Source organism: Heterocephalus glaber, unplaced genomic scaffold, assembly GCF_053883595.1.
Source record: "Heterocephalus glaber isolate CG9 unplaced genomic scaffold, H.glaber_assembly_v1.0 deba00001861, whole genome shotgun sequence".
NCBI lineage: Eukaryota > Metazoa > Chordata > Mammalia > Rodentia > Bathyergidae > Heterocephalus > Heterocephalus glaber.
The window spans coordinates 863,635-886,342 of NW_028258501.1; the positions used below are offsets into that span (position 1 = coordinate 863,635).

The 22,708-nt window shown below is 53.5% G+C and overlaps 2 protein-coding genes and 1 non-coding gene across 4 annotated transcripts; 2 read left to right on the forward strand and 1 right to left on the reverse strand.

The window, feature by feature from the left end:
• Positions 1 to 8: 8 nt before the first annotated feature.
• Positions 9 to 22,176, reverse strand: LOC101703404 (transketolase-like protein 1). Of its 2 annotated transcripts, XM_087204072.1 has the most exons (14): positions 22,038 to 22,176; positions 19,296 to 19,450; positions 18,977 to 19,065; positions 18,601 to 18,690; positions 17,851 to 17,951; positions 17,629 to 17,741; positions 17,299 to 17,547; positions 11,315 to 11,479; positions 7,646 to 7,802; positions 5,642 to 5,772; positions 3,673 to 3,756; positions 1,380 to 1,476; positions 1,027 to 1,146; positions 9 to 352 (listed from the first exon to the last, which is right to left on the reverse strand). In XM_087204072.1, exons 2-14 carry the CDS (start codon positions 19,428 to 19,430, stop codon positions 174 to 176), a joined length of 1,710 nt encoding a protein of 569 aa, XP_087060198.1. In that variant the 5' UTR covers positions 19,431 to 19,450; positions 22,038 to 22,176; the 3' UTR covers positions 9 to 173. The 2 variants fall into 2 exon arrangements, with proteins under 2 accessions (XP_087060198.1, XP_087060199.1); XM_087204073.1 differs by lacking the exon at positions 3,673 to 3,756.
• On the forward strand, positions 12,382 to 15,968 carry Rpl10 (ribosomal protein L10). The gene is made up of 7 exons (XM_004874993.4): positions 12,382 to 12,524; positions 12,705 to 13,152; positions 14,330 to 14,388; positions 14,480 to 14,587; positions 14,717 to 14,855; positions 15,517 to 15,679; positions 15,752 to 15,968. Exons 2-7 carry the CDS (start codon positions 12,881 to 12,883, stop codon positions 15,902 to 15,904), a joined length of 894 nt encoding a protein of 297 aa, XP_004875050.4. The 5' UTR covers positions 12,382 to 12,524; positions 12,705 to 12,880; the 3' UTR covers positions 15,905 to 15,968.
• Positions 15,334 to 15,468, forward strand: LOC147820550 (small nucleolar RNA SNORA70). The gene has a single exon (XR_015448415.1). It is a non-coding gene; the product is annotated as a small nucleolar RNA SNORA70 (small nucleolar RNA).
• Positions 22,177 to 22,708: the final 532 nt, after the last annotated feature.

Below are 22,708 nucleotides of genomic sequence, written 5' to 3' on the forward strand. Positions count from 1 at the left end.
GCCAGGTGTTGATGCATGAGCTGTATTTACCACTTAAAGCTTGCTAAGAAAGATTCAAAATGGAGCCTAACAGTTCGGCTAAAGGGAGGGTGCTCACTGGGATGTCTGAGAACAGAACAAGAGCTGAGACTGAGCGTCACAGGGGCGCACGGGGTGGGCGGGGCGCACGCGCATCACTGTGTCAGCATGCGCATCACAGCCATCACGATGTGTCTGGCGCTGATGCCGAACGTGGGGAGCACCTCGCCGGGCCTCCCGCTGCAGGACACACCCATGACCGGCACCGCCAGCCGGCACACCACGATGTCGGGCTCCGTGGAGACAGCAGCACACACAGCTTCCCCAAGGCCACCTGGGGAAGGACACAAGGGACACTGGGATCCACTCTGGACGCATGAGGGAGACACAAGCTGGGCAGCCCGCAGAGGAAGTGAGTCTCCTCCGCAGCCCTACACCGTGCCCTTGCGCAACCAAGGAGAGGCCGCTCTGCCAGATGGTGGGATCCAGGGCTTGGGACTGGAGTCTCAAGCTGCTGGGGACCTACAACCCACTAAACCAACACAGCAGGGGTGTCTTGTCAGAGGGGGGTGACAGGCAGGCCTGGCCGCGCTGCGCTGCCTATGCAGAGCACCCGCCTTCCACTATGAAGCCGGGCATCTCCGTGCGCGCCGGGCACAGGTCCCACATGACCCGCCTGCCAGCCGAGCAGGGATGGCACATGGCCGGGTGCTCTGCAAGACTTCTCCGGTCTCCCTGAGCCCCCACACTGGTGCTGTGTGGCCCTCAGGCAGGACAGCAACCACAAGCTGGGCCCCGCGTGCCCCCTCCCTGGCACACCCCCCTCCGTGGTCTGCATTACGCAGCGCTGCCTCTGGGGTAGCGGATGGACAGCCAAGCAACCGGAAGGACTAAGTGCTCCCTGCCCAGTTAGCCGCACACAGAGCCAGCACAGGTCAGCAAGAGCCCTACACCGACACTGCAAGCTGCAGGTGACAGAACGCTTCCCCCGGCTCCCAGTGCCCGCACCCTCTGGGTAGTGGTCCTCCACTGTGACGATCCGGCCACCAGTAGCTTTTGCGTTGGAGATGATGGTGGCAGTGTCCAGGGGCTTGATGGTGAACGGGTCAATGATGCGGACGGAGATGTCTGCAGAGGAGCGAGACCGATGGGGGTGAGGCAGGCTTGGAGGAAAGAATGGGCCGTGACAGGGTGGGGTGCAGCTCAGCGGGACCACACCTGCCCGGCACACGCAAGGCCAGGCCGGGCCCCACCCCGCACCACCAAGGAGAAGACACCCGGGCCAGAAGTGCAGCAGCCGCTCTCGGGAACGGGGCTCCAGCTCGCAAGCCTCACTCTCCGCCCGCCCACAAGCAACTGACCTTGTCGGCAGAGCTCATCGGCAGCCATTAAAGCTTCCTGCAGAGTCACCCCGGCTCCAATCACGGTGACTTTGTCCTTGTCACTGCAGGAGATGACCTGATGCAGTGACAAAACAATGCTGTGGTTCCATCTCCATCCACAGCTGTTTAAGAGCATTTATTCATTCTTTCTTTCTTTTTTTTTTTCTGGCACCAGGAAATGAACTCAGGACCCTGTGCTTGCTAGGCAGGTACAGTGCCACAGAGCTAAACCTCCAGCCCTGTGGTTCCGTGTCAAAATGGAGGGCGCTCTGCTGCATGCTACTCCCCAACACCAGCAGTCTCATCCCTCATAGTCCACTCGTTAAAAGGTAGCTAAGAGGACTGGGGATTTAGCTCAGTGGTTCCGGTGCCTGCCTCGCAAGCACAAGGTCCCGAGTTCGATCCCCGGTACCCCCCAAAAATAAATAAATAAAAGGCAGCTAAGACACTTTGTTTGAAAAGTCAGGACACTGTCTTTTTGCTAAGCCTCGTTTTATATTTGTTTTACACACTCATCTACCTCTCCTCATGATTTACAGTGCAAAATTATCAAGTTCTTATGTAAGACAAGATGACCTCTAGCCAGCTGTGATGGCACATGCCTGTAATTCCAGCATGTGGGAGGCTGAGGCAGAGTGATCACCTCGGGTTCGAGACCAGCCTGAACTACACAGTGAGGCCCAGTCCTACCCCTCCAAAAAAATGATGACCCTCTAATGGTCCAGCATGCACAAGGCCTGGCTTCCAGTCCCAAGTGTCGCAAAATCTGTGTGTGTGGATGCACACACACATGCACTGACACACACACCTATGTCCCCTCTGCCAAACTCAGCCCTTTACACTTTAAAGAACTCATGTTCTTTACCAATGGGAATTTTCTTTCTTTTTCCGGGACCAAAAAGTTTGAGGAAAAAAAGCTGGGCATGGCGGTGCACACCTGTAATTCCAGCTGGGGCAACTGAGACCCTGTCCCAAACTAAAAAATAAAAAGGGCTGGGGATGTAGCTCAGTGCAAAGGCCCTGGATTCAAGCCTAAGTATTGCAAAAAAGACCAGAGAGATGGAAAAAGCTGTGCAAACCATGCAACTGAGAGACAGATGCCCCCTCCGAGGTGCGGCTTTGGGTTTAGGCAGGGGCACAGAGCACAAAGAGCCCAGACTTCACACAGAGGGGAGCTCTCCACCGCTCTCTTCAGCAGTGTTGCCAGCAGCAGCCACTCGCAGCCCAGACACAGCTGTCCTGAGTACAGAGCTGTGACTCTGCCGCAGCCCAGCCCTTCAGGAGCAAGGTGGATGTTACCTGCAGATCGTTCAACAATGCACTGCAGTAAGCATGTCACACGGTTAAGCAGAGTACCAAGGGCACGTTAAACTGCGTGGAAGGTGCTATAAAAGCAGGGCACAACACTTGTCTACACCAAGGCAAAGACAGGAGAGAAACCTGACCGACTGTCCGCAGCCTGGCTGTCTGGGTGGTGAGCAGCGTCACAAACCTTTTCCACGGGCTTGTCTGGCTGCCCCATGCACGGCTGCCCAGGGAGACACAGGAAGAGAGGATGGGGTGGCCAGGATCCTGGTCTTGGTGCTCAAGGCTGGGCGCCAGTCTTCTCAGCAGGCATGCGGGCGAGGCTACACCCCCACGTGCAAAGGCAGGCTCAGGGCACTGAGCCTCCATGGGCACAATGCCGCATGTTCTTTTCCACCGGCCTCGGGTCTGCAAATTCTTGACCCAATGGACCCGTTCTTGTCTTGGACCGCTTTCTATTATTTTGTTTACCTTGAGGTGGGGACCAATTACAGCCAAGACGCGCCAGGGTCTTCACATTATTATTACAGTGAGAGCTCAACAAAAGCCAGGCTTGATGGTCCACACCTGTAGTCCCAGCTACAAGGGACAGGCTTAATGCAGGAGGGTCGCATGTTAGAGGCCAGCCAGCCTGCAACTTAGTGAAACCCTGTCTCAAACAGTTCTAAAGGCGACTCCATTTGGAAAGGAGAAAAGTGTACATCAAGCTGAAATTACTGGAATATTCCATCTTGAGGAAAAGCAGGCAAAGGTCATAATTTGTTTTTTTCTTTTTGGTACCAGAGATCGAACTCAGGACCCTGCGCTTGTGAGGCAGGCGGCGGCACCACTGAGCTAAATCCCCGGCCCTACGATTTTTTTTTTTTTTTTAAGCAAGAGCAAAGAAAGAACGATGTGTCAACTGTGGGGGTGCCTAGCATGAGATTTAGAACAAATGCTATCAGCAGTGGTGCACTGTGGCCCCTACCTTAGCCTGTCCGATCTTAAAGAGCTCTTTAGGGCCATAAATAACTTCAGTTTCCGGATGGCTGGTCCGAATGTAGCATATTTCCTAGGGCCGAAATGCAAATCAGAACCAGTCTTTAGAAAAAAGCAGAGTGTGAACTTCCAACTAATAAAGCATCAGCGTGTGGGGGAGAGGAAGCCTATGTACTGAGCCAAGCCGGGGCGGGGATTCAGCTCAGTGGTGCCGCTGCCTGCCTCGCAAGCACAAGGTCCCGAGTTCGATCCCCGGTACAAAAAACAAACAAACAAAAAAGACAGATAATAAGAGCAAAGCCTAGCAGGCTACACAGGCAAAAGCCTAAGCTGGAACCGGGCAGTTGCCCTTGGTGAACCGGCTTCCCACACTGTTGGCTCTGTCTCCACAGAGCATCAATGCAGGGAAGGGGCGCTGACCCACATGGACGACGATGACGTCCAAAATGCAACGTGAGAAAGTAATTTTCACCCCAAGATAGTGTATCATGCTTTCTCCTTTGAAACTGATTACTCCCCCGGACACGAAGGGACCCGTTTGCAATCACCACCAACTTGTATGCGTACATACATAGCAGCAGCCAACACAAGCAACATGAGGACGCATTAGAAACTAAAGTGTCAATCAAAGAACTGTCTTTGCCACTCCCATGAGAGGAAGTGGCTGGAAAATGCACCCCTGCTACGTGTTGCAGCCAAGTCCTGGTGAGGATGCGTGCCACGTATCCTGCCCAGGTTCCGACGGGATGCCCACTGGCTCCCCATTTCCCTGTCTGCCTCTTCCAGTCCTCCTTCCACACCCTAGGAAGCAGCCTCTACCCTGAGGTCTATCACAGTCTTGACCCTTCGAGGCCAGGAAGACAGGGATGTAACAGGTAGGGCCAGGTGTGGCTCCATCGCAGCACCACACACTCCACCAGAGTCATGCCTAGGAAGTCAAAGGCGGGCACAGACGGTGCGCGGCAGGGGGTCACCGAGGAAAGGCTCAGAGGCACGCAGAGCCCAGTGGCACAGGCCGGGAAGGCAGAGGCACTGGCTGCTCGCTAGGCTCTCCTGCTGTGTGGGCTGGCCCAGGCCCAGGCCCAGCGAGGACAACGCCCTCATCCCTCTGAACTCTGAGCTGTTTCGGGCAGCGGGGGTTTGTGTGGTGCACTCCCTGTCACCCACTCTCACACTGCTGGGATTTAGGAGGTGTGGCTGCAGTGGCGGTGGCTTGCCTACCCCTGGCTTCAGTAATCGGGGTGCCGTTTTCTCTTTTGGGGGGACAGGATCTCACTATGTTGCAACTCCTGGGCCCAAGCAGTGCACCCACCACAGCCTCCCGAGTAGCGGGGCAAGGGTGTGTCTAAGTTTCACAGGCGCCACGGTGGGCTCCGAGATGGCAGCTCCACTGGCCTCTACTTTACCCACAGGTGGCCTGTTACACCTCTTCCTGTGGAGACATCCAGGGCACTCTGTCTTGGCCTGACCCCTGCCTGAGGGGCCCAGGCCTAGTTCGGCACCCTTTGCACCACATGACTTTCACCACCTGTCTGTAAAGGCTATGTTCTTGTTCTTTTCAGAATCCTGACACTTGTCCGAAATCCTAGCACTCTGGGAAGCTGAGGCAGGAAGATCACAAATTGGAGACCTCCCTGGGCAACTTAGACTCTGCCTCAAAAAGGGCTGCGGATGTAGCTTGATCCCTGGTACCAGAAAACAAAAACAAAACCAATAATCCTATCATTGGGTTTCTTGTTGAGGATTTTTTTTTTTTTTTTTGGTACCGGGGATCGAACTCTCGGGACCTTGCGCTTTCGAGGGAGGTGGTGGAACCACTGAGCTAAATCCTGGCCCTCACTGGGCTTCTACAATGCATGTAACATTGATGCTAAAAATGGGGGGACATCCAGTCAGCCACAAACTTGTAGCAGAGCCGAGAAGCAGTCTGCGTCTAAGCCAGCGTCCCCTACACGTACCTTGGAATTGGCGGCCAGATAAACAGCATGCTCCATGGACACAGCGTCACTGGGGTAGAAAACGGTGCAGTTGGGGAGTGCTCGGAACATGGCCAGGTCCTCCAGGGCCGTCTGGGTGGGGCTGTCTTCACCTGAGACAGCCACAGGCAAATCAAAAGGTGAGTGTGCAGCCCTGGAACGCCCCCCCCACCCCCACCCGGGTCTCTGAGGAAGCTCAAATATTGTTGCCCCAGGGTACCATGAACTGTGCTGTGGCAGAGCCCTAGAAAAGGTCCCGTGTGATGTCACAATCCATCATGTTTCTCGAACTTTCCTGCACCTGTGTCCCTGGCAGCTTGAGGAGATACTCTGGGTCAGACCTTTATAGCCTAGCCTCTCTGTCTGAGCGCACTTCTCACTGACTTCTGCCTCTTCTGCCCCACCAGGTCTCTGACCTTGTCCTCTTCACAGGAAGGTCCCCTCTGTCCTTCCCTCCCTGCTCCTCTACCCCTCTCCCTCAAGACACTTTTTTCCTTATCTTTGGTGTACTGGGTATGGAACCCAGGGGTGCTCTACTATTGAGCTGCATCCCTAGCCTTTTGTTTTCTTCCCTATAAATTTTAATCTGTGATAGGCAATGTTAAAAGACATATATTAGAAAACAATATAGCGATCAAATTCCATTTGGTAAATACTTTTGTGGAACAAAGAGAATTCCCTCATATCTGACTTTGTATTGTGCTTTGTTTGCCTTCTGAGAACCACACTAACAACAAATAACATAAAGAACATATGTAAAGCTTGTTAAAATGGTTCCTAGCCCTTTATTTTTAATCTTGAGACAGGGTCTTGCTAAGTTGCCCAGGATGGCCTTGAACTTGCAACCCTCCTGCCTCAGCCTCCAGAGTAGCTGGGGTCACAGGCACATGTCACAGTGCCTGGTGACATACGGGGCATTTTCAGGTTGACATAGCTGACTCACTTTCCCGGATGTCCTGGTAGCTGAGCATCATGCAGCTTTGGGACACCTGAGGGGTTGCTGTTTTGACTAAGGGGCCCTTGATGTGGGTTGAGAGACGTTTCCAGCCATAGCACTATGGAAGGAGGAAGTACACAGTGCACAGCTGGAAGGGCTGTCACTGTACACACTGTCTCTCCTCCACCTACGGTCACCGCTCCCTATAGCTGATACCAAGGATCCTTGCCCGCTTGCCTACCCACCCTGAGATGCGGCTGTGCCTCAGGTGCCCTGGCCCTCTGATCTGCCCGGGCTCCCTGGATGTCTCCCTGTGCCTTCTGCATCACTCATCCAGCCGTGACTCCAGCTCTACCTAGAACCCTGTCGTCTAGTGCCAGGTAGACGGCACCCCCAGCATTCTAGCAGCAAGTGCCAGCCACCACATCTACCGAGGTGACCTGTCCCAAACAAGCACGCCAGCTGACTCACCTTTCCACGGGACTCCCTCCACTCTCCCCAGTGAGCTGCCCCAGAGACTTGCTTGGCACAGAGCTCTGAACCCTCCATCTGCTAGCTGTACTTCCTCCTCCTCCTCCATGCTCCTTCTGGTCCACTCTTGTGTCTTCCTTTGTCCTCTCCCAGCCCTTCCTAGCATGTCACTGCTCCTGGGACCATGTGTCCCCCAGCCTGCTTCCCTGCATCATCTTCCTCCAGGGGCCCCACAATGCCCCTCCCTTCCCTCTGCCTGGGCTGCTAATCCCAGTCAGATTGCCACCACGTAGAGGGCGGAAATGGATGCTGGGGCTCTGTGTTGTCCCCATTCATATCCAGCGCATGGGGCTCAGGGCAACCATGTCTCAATGAGTCGAGTGGCCACGTTTACACAACTCAAGAGATGCAAGGGGTACCCAGAGCATCTTAAGCAGTTCAAACAGGACATGGCTTTCTACAAAGACATTCCGAGCAGTCCCACTTGAGAGGGGACCCTGAGAGCTATAACAACGCAACCCCCCTGCAACGGCTGGGACATTAATCAGCCCCCACGATGACGCACTCCCGACTCATACCCACGGACACCCCGCAGTGGGAGCCGACGAGGCAGATGTTGGTCTCACAGATGGCGCATACACGGATCTGATCAAACGCCCGGCTCAAACAGACGGCAAAGATGCTGGCAAAAGCAACGGTTCGGCCACGCATGGCACAGCCCAGCGCCACGCTCACCTGCAACACAAGGAGCACAAGTCAGAACCCCTCTGGCCTCTGCTCCCTGCCCTCAGTGGCCACAGCACAGCACCAGAATGGCCCCTACGCTCTGCGTACACCCAAGTGCTCCCCAGTCTTACGTCTTTCTCTCTCGCTCTCACCTTCCTCCCCACCATGGTGCCCTTGCTGCGCACTTCCTGGGGCACGAGGGCCTCCCGTCCCCCTGTTCACTTTGCCCCTACCCACCTGGGCCTGCATGTCACTTCCGTCCTCTCCAGTCCCCGATGAGGTCACCAACCGTGCAATGACTCCCCACCGACCCAGTCTCCCCTTCTCTTGAATCACCATTCCCACTATATACATAGGTGCCTTCCTAACACTCTCCTATCACACCCTGTCCTCCCTCCGGAGACTGCCTCACATCTCTGTTCTCCTGCATGGGACTTCCTGCCCTACTATCTCTGAGCCTACTCCATCTATGCTGCCATCCCCGCCTCAATATAGGAGTGTCCCCTGCCCTGCCCTGGGTTTTCAACATCTCACTGGGTCTCTCGGGAGCACCCAGCACGAGTCATCCTCCTTTCTCAAGCCACATCTTGCGGCCTCCTGGATTTGCTGCAAGGTGGCCTGTGCCATGGGCAGCTGGATACTGTGTCCCAGGGTCTGGGGAGCCCTACCTGGTCCCAAACTGCTTTAGACCTTCATACGGCCCCTGCTTTTTTCTATCACCATTCCTTACCTTCTCGGTGGTCACTATAACCCAAAAGGCTCCCATGGATACCGTTTCCCCAGAGCAGCCCTTAAACTAGAATGTGAATGACTGTGACAGTAAATGAGGCCTTTCCAAGGGGTGTGCAAGGCAACCAGGTCCCACATTCACCCCTCAGAGAGGGGCCTGTGGCTGCCTCACCCACCCTCTCCCTATCAAACCCCAAGGCCTGGCCTGGCCCACCTGCATCTCCCAGAGGGTGCTAGTCTAGAGTGCAAACCTCCAGCTGGAACTAATGCACACAACAGGAAATGATCATGCAGCGCTGAGCACGTGAAGAACTGAAATGATCAGATAATTCCCAAGCCAGGTGGCTTCCAATTCCTTTAGCAAAAATCAAAGAAAAGATAGAACTACCGACCTAAATAATTTTTTTTTTTTTTGCGGAACCAGGGACCGAACTCAGGACCCGGCACTTGCCAGGCAGGCACGGTGCCACTGAGCTACATCCCCGACCTGACCTAAATAATTTTTACAAATCACTTTTTCTGCTCACACAGTCTCTGTAAGTTAGTTGGCTAGGCTGGCCTTGAAATCACAATCCTCCTGTCTCTGTCTCCCAAGCAGCTGGGACTACAGGCATGTGCCACTAAATCTGGCTACGAACAACTTTGAATGAAAGACCATTGTGTGATGTTTAGTTTGCAATGGGGAAGAAATTCAAGGAATGAAATGACATTCTCCTAACAAAACTTCCATTCCCATCTACTTATTCATGTAAGATTTCTTAGTACTTGTATCATTGAAATGAAAAATAAAAATAGAATCTGTTCTCAATCTTACCCTCATTGAAGTTACAAGTGTATTTATCTACTGATGTATATAAACTAATAATAGCCACAGCTCAACTGGAAGAAAAAATTCTAGGGCCGGGGATTTATCTCAGTGGTTTCGTCGCCTGCTGCGCAGGCGCAAGGACCCAAGTTCGATTCCCGGTACCAAAAAATAAAAAATTCTAAGGTTCAGAGGTCTATGGTTTTAAGAAAAATTTAAAATATTATCAATTTATATGCATATTTTTATTGCAGAGAAGAACAGGACAGTCAATAAAAACCTTTCATACATATTAGGGAAATGGAACACAAATAACAGTTCAAGTAGAAAAAGGGATTTAATTTCTGACAAAGGAAAGGTGTCTTACAGTAACTTTTGGATGATTTATTAATTTAAAATACCAAAATTTTAATACTTGGGCAATGACATCCTTTCCAACTACTTGAATTTGTGATTAAAAATTCAGATGGTGTACTCTTTTTTTTTTTTTTTGTACCGGGGATCGAACTCAGGTCCTTCCGCCTGCGAGGCAGGCGGCGGAACCACTGAGCTAAATCCCCGGCCCCCAGATGGTGTACTCTTAAGTGAAATAAACCAGACACCCCTGTTTAAATGCCACATTGTGTCTCTGGTGTGAGAAACTGAATGTGGAAATAAGGACTGAGATGTACAACGGATGTTGGGCAACGGGAAGAAAGTGTTCACATGGGAAGGGGAGCAAGGGAGGAGGGAGGTAGAAAGGAAGGCAGGGACAAGAAAACAGTGAAACTAGAAGGACAAAGTGGAAACAAAGCTTCTGTCCCAGAGCCCCTGACGGTGCCCAGGGCCCATTCATCCTCAGGCTTGTCTAGGCCACACGACTCACCCCTGGCGCTTGGTGGGCAATACACGCTTCAGGCTCCTGCCAGGGAGACACAGGAGCTTTCTCTGAGACCCATCCCCCTCCAAGCTAAGTGCTACAGGGTCTCAGGCAGGGCCAGTCCTGCTCAAAGCCCTCCTGTGGATTGCCAGCAAACTGCAAGAGAGCTGGGACACTGGGAGTTGGTCTCTGAAAATGCTGTTTTCACCACCTGGCCTGGCCGCCTTCCTTCCCTCCACGCCCTCAGCACCGGGCTCCCCAGGCCTCCACTGGGAGCACCATCGCCCGAGTCCATGCACAAGTGCGTCCCCGGAGGCTCAGCCTGGACATCAGCTTCCTGACAAGCTGTCCCTGCTCACCCCTAGCTTTCCCGCAGCCGCCTCTATCTCCTCACCGCCTGCCGGCCTCTTCGGTACTGCTCACTCCCAGTGCCAGCATGCACAGCACACGGCTGCTGGCTGGAGGACTAGTGAGGTAGGAGCAAGCTTTCTGGTAAGAGGGTCCGTCCACAAAGCTACGGACTGAATTTTCTTCTTTTCAAGACAGCCAACGGAGACAGCTTACTGAGATCCAGGGATGCTCTAGCCCTGAGCTACAACCCCAGCCCTTTGTATTTCTTGAGACAGCGTCTTGCTAAGTTGCCCAGGCCAGCCTTTAACTTGCAATTCTAAGTATCAGGTATTACTGGCATGTACCACCATGCTTGGCTTCTAACTCTTTGTATTCTTGTTTTTGGTACCGGGGATCGAACTCGGGACCTTGCACCTACGAGGCAGAACCACTGAGCTAAATCCCCAGCCCACTATTTGTATTCTTGAGGCTCCACTTAGTGTAACAGATGCCTAACTGTATCAGTCCCTGTGCCACAGTGGTGAGGGAGAAAGCTCATTTCTGGTGGCTGCAGGACTGCCTAGCTCTTGCTCTAGCCTGCTGCTCCCTGGACATGGTTCCCAGGGCCACCCCAACCCCCTGCAGCCAGCACACCTGGAAACCACCTCCCTGAGTCTGGCTCCTTGCCTGTTTGCCTGAAGGCTTTGGGAAGAAAAAGCTGCCATGCAGGTGGGCTTCTGGGTCCAGTGGACCCTGATGGCCACCAAGAAGACACGAGAGGATCCCGTGGGCACTCACCATGTTTTGTTCAGCAACAAGGCACTCAATGAACCGCTCAGGATGCTCCTTCTTGAATATCTCTGAGAAGGTGTAGTTCTTGGTGCCACTATCCAGCACAACGACTCTGTCGTTCGAGTAGCCCAGCTTAGCCAGAGCCAGACCACATGCTTTGCGAGTATCCATCTAGAAGGGTAAAGTGGCAAAATTTCCTGGAATGTACTTAGAAGAGAGATATGTTATCCATCTTGAAGAAATTAAAATGTATCATTTACAAATAATCTTCCTTGTAGCTCAGTGGTTCCGGGGCCTGCCTCCCAAGCTCAAGGTCCCGAGTTCGATCCATGGTGCCAAAAACCCCCACCAAAGAATACAAATAATCTTCCTTAACATTGTAAACTTGGATTGTGAGCCAATCGTAAAATGGTACAAGGCTTAGGATCAATTTCTCAAAATTCCATCTCACACATGGGTAATGTGGTGCTCATCTTTTTCTCAAATTATGATTTTTTTTTTTTAGTTCACATACTCCTAAACCTCACTTCCCGAGCAGGAAAACACTCTAAAACTCAACGGATTTCAGACATTAGCAGTTCTCACTGTAGTTTTCAAGAAACTTTGCTACACTCATGGATCTACTGTCTAAAATTCAGACAGCTTTTTATTTGAAATATTTGCCTCAACTAAATTTGCTCTCTCTGTCCCATCCAGGTAGCTTACTAATTTTTTTTTTCTTTGTGATTCTGCAGATTGAACTTTTGGTCTTCACACTGAGTTATATCCCCAGGCCTTGCTGTGAGACAAGATCTTACTAACTTTCCCAGGCTGGACCCAAACTTGCCATCCTCCTGCCTCAGCTTCCCGAGTAGCTGGGATTACACACATGTGCCACCACACCCAGCCACGTAATTCTTTTTAAAAGAACAGGGTTTTTTTTTTTTACTTCCCTGTGTAATCCAGAGAGGAAGTTAAAAAAAAAAAAAAAGGCCAAGCCAGTCCATCTTTAACAGTAGACAGAGAATAGCGGCAGTTTCATGTACACTGGACCATCAGGGCACCATAATATATATGAGTTTCCGGGACGGGGCGGGGCTGCTCCTCCTAGGCCTCCTCTCCGAGGCAAGGCCAACACCGGGGTCTCTGGGAAATTGGGACTCAGTGCAAGGCCGGCTGCGTATTTGTCGGTTACGGGAGGGGCTGATCTCCCGCTTCAGCCTCCCTTTTGACAAAGGTAAGCGGGCCGAGACGCCACCATGGCTAATGCCTGCGGTGCCTGGCGCCTAGGAGACCCGGAGTGCCAGTCCTGGACTCCGCAAGCTAGGGAACGCCTGCGCGTCCCCCCCAAGCCCCCCCAAGCCCCCCCAAGCCCCACCCAAAAGTCATTCTTTCAACTCCTGTATTTTAATTACAGTAATTCCTATGGCAAGAGTCCCACGCCCAAGATGGCCAGCCGGAAGCTGGCTCCTCAAACCTACGTGTCCAAACCTCATTTGCTAGCCGGCCGCCCATGGTTCGGGTGTCGTCACTCTCTGCTTTGCGCATGTCTCGGACCGCTCCCACACGCAGGCGTAATAGGCCGCTCTATCTATGGTTCAGACGTCTGATAGAGCGCCCACTCGCTTTCGCTGCGACTCTATGGTTTCTGCGTGTGATGCTATTCGCCTATATAAGTCACGCGCAGGCGTAGGTGCGCCTCTTTTCCTCCGGCTCGGTGAGTACATGTACCTTAGAGGTTATTTGATGCCTTTTCCTTTTTGCCGTGGCCTGAAGCTTTTGGTCATTTTCTGTTCCGATTTTACTTGTCTCGTCACAGCCCTCAAGACCCTTGGTGTCGCCATGGGACGCCGTCCCGCCCGGTGGTGAGTGCCGAGTCAGCTCGAATAAGCTGTTGAGAAATGAGGGATTATTGCTTTTGGCGCCTTGGACAACCTTTGGGTGGAGCCTCCGTCGCGGCCTATTCTTGTCCTGGGATATGAGTCCATGTTTCCTCTAACATTTCCCTGGTCGCCTTTATTTCTCGTTTATACTATATTTTCTTTTAAAAGTTCAAGCTTTTCGTTGATTTTGTTGTTGGGGTGGCGGGTTGGCCCGAGACTGGAAGTGGAGCACCAGCGTTGAGCTGGAAGCGATCTCCGCCTGCATCTAGCCCTCTGTTCGGGACGTTCCCCTCGTTCTAGGAGGTGGATGACTCTCAGGGTCATTGTTTCCGAATCTTGCCTGAATTTCCCGGAGTCCACCGTGTGCTCTTAATCGGATAGCAAAGACAATTCGGGCGCATTCGCTTCTTGCCCTGCAGGGGGCGCCTGGCGCGGAGGCGGATTCCATGCCACGTGCCCGGAAGTCAGCTTGAGTGCCTGGACTGGTGTACGGTGCGCCCACTGTAGTGCGCGGTACTGTGCAGAGCTGTGGGTTGTTTCTAAGCTGGGAGGTGGGAAGTAAACTGTTTGCTTTATCAGGAACAAACGAGGGTGGTAAGGGAAGTATTGACTCTTTAGTGTTAGTCTGGGTGTTTTCTCTTGGGGCCCCCTGTTGGAGTATCGTTTTACAGCAAATGTAGAGCCTTTTTCTGCGAATGGAGACAGCTTATTGGTGGATATTCATTTCTTTTGGGCCTCTTGGTTGTTTTTTTTTCCTCTTTTCATGTTGGGCTGGGGACTTAATTAAGTGCTAAAGAGGGCCTGGGCATGATCCTCATCACCTCAGAAGAAATAAAAAACGCTTTGGGATGTCTGCCTCAAAATTTCTGGGCTCAAGAGATCCTCCTGCCACCACTACCTGGTTGTTGGGATGCACTAAGGGTGTGCATCCACCTGCTTCACGATTGTTTTTTTGTTCGTAGTACTAGAGGCTCGCCCTGAGCCGCATTCTCAGCCCTCTTGTGCTGAGTTTCCCAGGCCAGCCTGTAAGGTGAGATTCCTCTACCTCAGCCTCCTGAGCAGCTGAGATTCCAACCATACGCTGCCCTTGGGCTGTGATTGTTTAGGGAACATTTCAGCAGTTTGAGTTCCTTTGTGACTCGTCTTTTTTCCTATGCAGTTACCGGTATTGTAAGAACAAGCCGTACCCAAAGTCCCGCTTCTGCCGAGGTGTCCCTGGTAAGTATCAGGAGAGCTCCAGACCTGGTTTGGCCACACTGCCTCTGCTGATCCTGCCATGCCCTCCCACACTCACCCAAGTCTTTTCCAGATGCCAAAATCCGCATCTTTGACCTGGGGCGGAAGAAGGCAAAAGTGGATGAGTTCCCACTGTGTGGCCACATGGTGTCCGATGAATATGAGCAGCTCTCCTCCGAAGGTTAGGCGGCCTCCTTTGCCGATGACGCTCCCTGGCACCCATGGGACCCTACGCCACAGCCCTTCTGCAGCCTTGCCCAGGTAACAAGGCCCTACCAAGTGACCTGCACTATTTCCTCTCCCCTCCCAGCTCTGGAGGCTGCCCGGATTTGTGCCAACAAGTACATGGTAAAAAGCTGTGGCAAAGATGGCTTCCATATCCGCGTGCGGCTCCACCCTTTCCATGTCATCCGCATCAACAAGATGTTGTCCTGTGCTGGCGCTGACAGGTAAGTTGGGCTTGTGTCTTTTCCTGTAAGTTGGGGACCCCTGTGCTGGATCACATCTAGTAAGGGTGCAGAGGTGACTCTACATAAGTTCAGCTGCCCTTGGTGATTAAATTTTTAAAATCATGATAAGAGCTAGCAAATGGGTTTTAATGGACATGTGCCCATTCTACAACCAGAGTGGGCTTCCTCCCAGCAAAACCCAAAAAGCACGGGCAAGTCCTGGCTTCCTCTGGGCCACAGATAGCACTTCAGTGCTCCAGGCTTCTCTGCTTAAAAAAATCTTGTTCCAGAAGCTGGGCATGGTGGTGCACATTTAATATCTCAGCACCTGGTAGGCTGAGGCAGGAATTCAAGGCCAACTTGGGCTACATAGTGGGAGACCCTGTCTCAAAAAAAAGTCTGGCAGCTGGTAGTTAGGGGGGTGCCTGGGCCCACCGCACCATTCAGGGCTTCACACTTTGGGGGCGGTGGTCTCAGGCTGCAGTCAATTAAGCCGACTGGGTTCCTCTGCTGGTAGGTGCCCAGTGTGCAGTGGCTGCGAACAGCAACATCCTTGGTAGTGTAAGTGGCCTGTTGCTTGTACGGGCTGCTCCAAGGGACCTTGGAGACACTGATTCCAGGTGGATGTTCCTTGTCTGACCTCCTGCCATCCCTAATGCAGGCTCCAGACAGGCATGCGAGGTGCCTTCGGGAAGCCCCAGGGCACAGTGGCAAGGGTTCACATTGGACAGGTCATCATGTCCATCCGCACCAAGCTGCAGAACAAGGAACATGTGATCGAGGCCTTACGCAGGGCCAAGTTCAAGTTCCCTGGCCGCCAGAAGGTAAGCAGCACCACAGTTCCTGGCTGCAGTTTTCCACACTGAACTAACCCTAACTCTTTGGTGTCTCCGTAGATTCACATCTCCAAGAAGTGGGGCTTCACCAAGTTCAATGCAGATGAATTTGAAGACATGGTGGCTGAGAAGCGCCTTATCCCTGATGGCTGTGGGGTTAAATATATCCCGAACCGAGGCCCCCTGGACAAGTGGCGGGCCTTGCACTCCTGAAGGCTTCCACTGTGCTGCCCCTCCTAACAAGTTCATCAATAAATCTTATCTCTGCCCCACTTAACTTGTGTTCTTTTTTTTCCGGTACTGAGGATTGAACTTGGGACCAAAATCCCCGGCCCACTTGTGTTCTGATATTCAGAGGGCAGGGGTGGGAAGAAGGCCTGCAAACTGTTAACAGCTTTTACAGGCAGGGCCAGGCTTTTTCCCAGGTGCTGCTGGATTAGCCCACGCCAGGCTGTTTTCCTCCCAAGTGTGATTTTTGCCATCTGGCTTCCCCAGTCCAGGGCTTGGCAGTGCTGGGCCTGATGATGCTGTTTTCCTGCCTGTCTGTAGCGGCTTGGCTCCCAAAACTTAGGCTGCTCCCCAAGGTCCTGTGTACCCAAAACCCACAGTGGAGTTTGCTGTGTCCTGGCCAGGGTCTGTCCTGGACCCCAATTCTAGGAGAGTTCCAGGGGTCTGGTTTCAGAGCTGGGGCTCAGACACCTTTCATTTCTGTTTTGTTTTTTGGGTACCGGGGATTGAACTCTGGTCCTTGAACTTGCAAGGCAGGTGGTGGAACCATTGAGCTAAATCCCCAGGCCCACCTTTCATTCCTTATAACCTTCACTTAGAGCTATTTCCAGTGTTGAAGATTACCTTTATTTTTGACCTTGCTCTAGGTTATAGATAGGTTTTCCAATCTGTCAGCTTGTAAACAGCCTTGGCACTGCTCCTTGTGCCCAGCACTGTGTCTCATAGGCTACCCTTGTTGCAGGACAGTGGGGTGGGTGGGCTTTTGGGGGCCCTTAGCTCGTCCTGTGTCTTACCCGCTTAACCCACGTGAGCCCTGTGCACAACAAAGGGAGCGCTCCACGAGCCTTATCCCTCCAGTTGGGCTTTGCTCCCAGGGTGTTGGTTTTCCTTTAATCATAGACTTGAGAGCCCTGCAGGGTTTGGCTGAGGGGAGAGGTGGAGATCCTGCCCCTTCCCACACTGACTGCCTGAGGGGCTGGCCAGGGTCCAGCCTGGCTCCCAGCTTCAACCCAACTAAACCATGCAAGCCAACCTAAACAGGCAAATGAGGGGGGCACAGATGAAAGCCCCTCAGGGGTTGCTTCGGCCCCAGGTAGGGGGACAGAGGCCAGGGTTTGAGTCGGGCACCGTGCTTGACTGAGGGCCCAGGAGAGGCAGCAGCAGGGACAGCAGCAGCAGGGTGGCCAGGCTGGGGGGCTGCACACGGTGTGGCGCCTGATCCAGCTCCACCTCCACTGGGTAGTGGTCACTGATGCCGAGGGCCTGGGAGGGTGAGGATGCACTTTAGGCGGGGTGGGGGGTGGGAGCGTGCGTGTGTGTGCGCGTGCGTGCAGCCCTGCTCGCCCTCACCCCAGCCCGTCCCACCTCCCAGCCCTTACCTCCTCCTCGGAGAGCCGGAAGCTCTGGGGGAAGTTGAAGGCGGCAGAGGCGCGGATGAGCCCCCAGCAGGCCTCGCCATGCAGCACGATGCGGTCGTAAGTGCAGTTGGTGCTGGCCCGCACCGTGGTGTCCTCACCGTCGGCGATGGCCCAGCGGAAGCCCGCCTCAGTGCGCAGCAGCAGTGTGCTCAGGCGCTTTTTGGCCAGTGAGGCGCAGTCGGCATTGAAGTCCCCAAGCAGGATGACATCCTAGGAATAAGAGGCATCAGGCCTGGCTTTGGGGCCAGCCTGTCCCCACCGGTGGCCCCCGTGCCAGCTGCCTGGCCTGACCTTGATCTGCCAGCGCTGGGCGACATCCAGGAACACTTCATGGAGGGCGTTCAGCTCGTTCTCCACGTCCTTTGGGGTCGTGTGCAGTGGGACCAGGACCACGCTGGGAAGGACTACAAGGCGCGGGAGCCAGGGTCAACACCCAGCCCAAGCCTCTCCTGACCTCCACCCCCTCTGTCCCATGGGAGCCAGCCAGACTCTCCCACCTTTGTCCCCTCCTACTTTTGCTAGGCAAAGTGAACTGGGCCACAAAGGGTGCCCGGGCAAATAGGTCATCCTTGTCTTCATACTGGTAGAAATTCAGGACTTGGGTCTTGTCGGACCTGGGAGGACAAAGGACAGGAAGCAGTTGCCCTGAGTCACTGATTTGGGGCCAGGGATTTAGCTCAGTGGTGCCGCCGCCTGCCTCAAAAGCACAAGGGCCTGAGTTCAATCCCCGGTACCAAAAAAAAAAGAACATTTAGATCCTAAGTCACTGATTTGGTTTTTTTGGTTTATTGGTTTTTTTGAGACCAGGTCTCTCTGTGTAATTCAGGCTGGACTTGAACTCACAGTGATCCTCCTGCCTCAGCCTTCAGAGTACTGGGATGACGTGGACCACCATGCCTGGCATGCTGGTTTTAGCTTGCATGTGCCAAGAGCACAGGTGGCACTTGGATGGCCTCTCCTGTTTCCTGGCCCTGCCTGTTTCATGTTGGCACAGCCTTTTCTCTAGAAGGTGGTTTATTCTTATTTTTATTTTTTTGGTACCGGGGAGCGAACTCAGGACCTTGCACTTTCGAGGCAGGCGCTGGAATCACTGAGCTAAATCCCCAGCCCCTATTTTGTTTTTTGAGACAGGGTCTCACTATGTAGCCCAGGCTGGCCTAGAACTCTCAGCGACCCTCGTGCCTCAGCATCCAGGGTGCTGGGATGACAAGCCATCTCAGAGTAGGGTCAGGGCTGCCCTGCCACCTCTCACCCTGTGCTTACCGGTAGATGTACACATACTTCTCCTTGTACGTGCTGCGCCCGAGCTGTGAGCTGTTGAGGAAGCCATAGCACCGGGAGCCATCAAATTTGCTGCAGAACAGAGAAGTGGAGTCAGGGCCTGCAGTACGGTGGCCCCCACTTGGATGCACAGAGTCCTGCACAGCATCTGAGTTTGTTTGTTTGGTTTTTTGGTACCGGTGATTAAACTCAGGACCTTGAGCTTTTGAGGCAGGCGCTGGAACCACTGAGCTAAATCCCTGGCCCCCTTTTTTTTTTTTTTTTTTTTTTTTTTGAGACAGAGTCTCACTATGTAGCCCAAGCTGCCCTCGAACTCATGGAGATCCTCCTGCCTCAGCCTCCCGAGTGCTGGGGTTACCGTCTGAGTTCTTGCAGCAGGAAGGAGATGGTCTTGTTGGAGGAGTCCACCACCTCCTGCAGTACCATGATGTCACAGCGAGCCAGGATCTGCAGGACACGGGAAGGCCAGCCCTGCTCAGAGCTGGGCCTGGGCGCAGAGGGCAGTGGGACTCAAAAGTGTCACCCATGGTACAGAGGGAAAAGACTGATTGATGACAGCAAGCACCATCCTCTGGTGGCCCGGATGTCCCCTCCCCGCTGGGGCATGTGCCAGATCAGCAGGGACTGGGCTTTGGGTCATGGTACTTGGGGCACAGAGCACGCCACCGCCACTGTACCTGTACTAAGGTGTCCTTCACTTGCTCCCTCGTCGCCTTGGCCAGTGTCAGCCGGTGGGCATTGAAGGCGCAGATACGAAAGGCCTCAGCCTGGCCCGCCAGAAGGAGGAGCAGGAGAGTGGCAAGGCCGTGCATGGCTGCACATGTGTAGGGCCCTGTGGAATGCGGGTCCTGGCTGGGTGGCGCTGGCCCTGCTGCAGCCCTGCAGGTGCCCACCTCCCTCCCAGGAGAGCCCTGCCAGTGTCTGCCACAGGGCCGGCCCACACAGCAACACACGAAGGGGCTGGGGATTTAGCTCAGTGGTTCCGCCACCTGCCTCGCAAGCACAAGGACCCAAGTTTGATCCCCAGTACCAAAAAAAAAAAAAAAAAATTTGCCAGCACACGAGGCACAGGTTAATGACAGTTCAGTGACCTGGAGCATTTTCCCACTGTTGTGTGGTCACCTCCTCCCACCCCCAGAATGTTTCCATCTTCCCAAATTGAAATTCTGTGTTCTAACACTAAGAAGAACTTCCACAAAGGTCCTGCACCCAGGAGACTGAGGCAGGAGGATCGCCATGAGTTTGAGGCCAGCCCGAACTGCATAGTGAGACCCTGTTTCAAAAAAACAAGAAAAGTGCCTGGGATTTAGCTCAGTGGTTCCACCGCCTGCCCCACAAGTGCAAGGTCCCGAGTTTGATCCCCGGTACCAAAAAAACCCCAAGAAAACATAACTCCCACCCTTACCTCCAGGCCCTGGAACTCTCCATTCTGTGGGTCGCTACACATTTGACCACACTAGGGACCTCAGAGAAGTGACACAACATAGTATCAGTCCTTTTGTGACTATCTTGTTCATTGATAGCGTGTCCTCATGGTTCACTCATGTTGGCTAGCAGGTGTCAAAATGTCCTTCCTTTTCAAAGCTGAATACTATTCCATTGTATCAAGGACATTTTTTTATCTACTCGCCCACCCAGGGACACTGGGTTCCACCTCCTTTTTGGCCACTTTGAATAACAATGCTGTATAAATATCTTGATTTTTTGTTTTTTGAACAATTAATTATTAATGGTCTTGGGTCTTTCTTTCTTTTCTTTTCTTTTTTGGTACTGGGGATCGAACTCCTCGGGACCTTGCACTTTCGAGGCAGGCGGAACCATTGAGCTAAATCCCTGGCCTGTTTTTTTTTTTAAATCAGGGTCTTGCTATGTAATTCAAGCTGGCCTGAAGCTCACTGTGTGGCCCAGGCTGGCCTTGAACTTTTGGTGATCCTCCTGCCTCAGCCTCCTGAGAGCTGGGATTACAGGTGTGCACCACCACACCCAACTAGATTTCTTGTTTTTGATGGCTTTGGGTTCATACTCAGAAGTGGAATTGGTTGGAATTGGTTGGGGCCGGGGATGTGGCTCAGTGGCGTAGCGCCTGCCTGGCAAGTGCAAAGTCCTGAGTTCAAGTTCCAGTACCCCCCCCCAAAAAAAGAAGAAGTGGAATTGGCAGGTCACATGATGATTCTATTTTGAATTTTTTGAGAAAATGCCATACTGTTTTCCATAGCTGTTGTACCATTTCCATTACCGCTCACAGTGCACAAAGTCTAGCCTCCTAAACTGCTGCTCACCCACCGATTGCCCTCCCACTGCCCAGCCCCCACCTGAAGAAGGCCCAGCTTCTCCCTTCCATTAGCAAATAAGGAACCTCTTTATGCACTGCTGGCCTCGAGGGCATATGCATTTAAAATGACCCCAGATGGCTAGGCACAGTGGTGCACAGTCTGTATTCCCAGAACTTGGGAGGCTGAGGCAGGAGGACTACTGCAAGTTTGAGGCCAGCCTGAGCTACATAGTGAGAGCCTGTCTCAAATAAAGAAATTAATTAATAGTTGAGCCATCCCAGATGTGGCCACATCACCTCAGTGCAATGTGTGAGGGGCACCTTCCCATCACTGGGAAGCCTTTGTTGTTCACCTTGCTGGCTCAAGCTCTTTTCTTCCTGAACATCTTTCAGTTGTCTATGTCTTGGTCTCACCTTGAACTTGCCCTACCTTTTTCTTTTTTATACGGGGGATTGAACCTAGGGCCTTCACTGAAGCACATCCCCAGCCCTTTTAAAATTTGTTTTGTTTTTTGAGACAGAGTCTCGCTATTAATTCAGGCTGGGCCTAAACTCACTATGTAGCCCAGGCTGGCCTCGAACTCATGGTGATCCTCCTGCCTCAGCCTCCCGAGTGCTGGGATACAGGCGTGAGCCACCACACCCAGCTCTTTTTTAAAATTTTTATTTTGAGTCAGTCTTGCTACATTGCCCAGGCTGGGTTTGAATTTGCGATCCTCCTGCCTGAGCCTCCCCTCGTGCTGACATACCAGGTGTGCTCCTGCAGCCCTGGTCTTAAACCCATGCTTTCTCAGCTACCTCTGCCCTTGCCCTCCAGTCACTTCTGCCTCTGTCTGTTCCTCTCTCTCTTCCCATCGCCCCCGCTCTGTGTCTGCACCTGCTGTGTCACTCACGCTAATCTGGGATATATTTGGACAGCCCTGTGCTGCTACCCGCGGGACTGGAGGCCACGGGAGAGAGGGACAAAGAGACGACGGTTGTGGCCCCAGGTCAGCGCTTAGCCCCGGGGCCTCCAACGCCAGCCACCGCCCCAGCCCTGGCCTCCGTCGCCTCTCTACACGTTCCCTCCCTCCCTCCGCCCGCCCGCAGGGGTCCCGTACCTGTCACACCCGTCCATTTCCACAGTCCATTTCCACGCTTGCCTTACCTTAAACGGATCGCACACCTGGCAGGATCGCAGCGCCCGCCTCGGTGGGAACCAGAGCCCAGAGAATGAGGAAGCTATGCTCCCAAGCCGAGCCACCCCGGTCGGGCGCGCTCCAGCCCCAGTCGCCGGCCAGTGGCCCGGGCCCCGCCCGCAGGGAGGGTGGTGCCGGCCTGGGAACTGCCAAGCGGCCCGCCCAAAGCCCGCCCTCCCGGGCGGGGTGGAACTGGGCGTCGGCCCAGGCGGGGCCTGTGGAGCCTGAGAGCCACGGGAGCGGGGTTGGCCCGGCCGCCGCCGGCCTGCAGAGTGACCTGGGCCAGCGCCGGGGCGGTAGGAGACGGTGCCGAAGGAAGCCCCGGATCCGTCCAGGTCCCCATTGGAGGGTTACCAGTGTGACCGTGCAGTACAATGTCCCCGCCGGGCAGAAGTTGGCAAGCTTTTGGTTTGATTTGGGGCCGGGGATGAACTCAAGGCTTCCCGTATGCTAGGCAAATGCTCTGTCACCACACTACAGACCAGACCCTTGGAAAAAATGTTTAGGTCAATGAAATTATGGTTTGAGCCGGGCATGATGGTGCAGCACTCGGGAGGCTGAAGCAGGAGAATTGCCGCAAGTTACACAAACCTTGATAGGGATGGGTTTTAACCATGCTTCCTTTTGGTACAGGAGATTG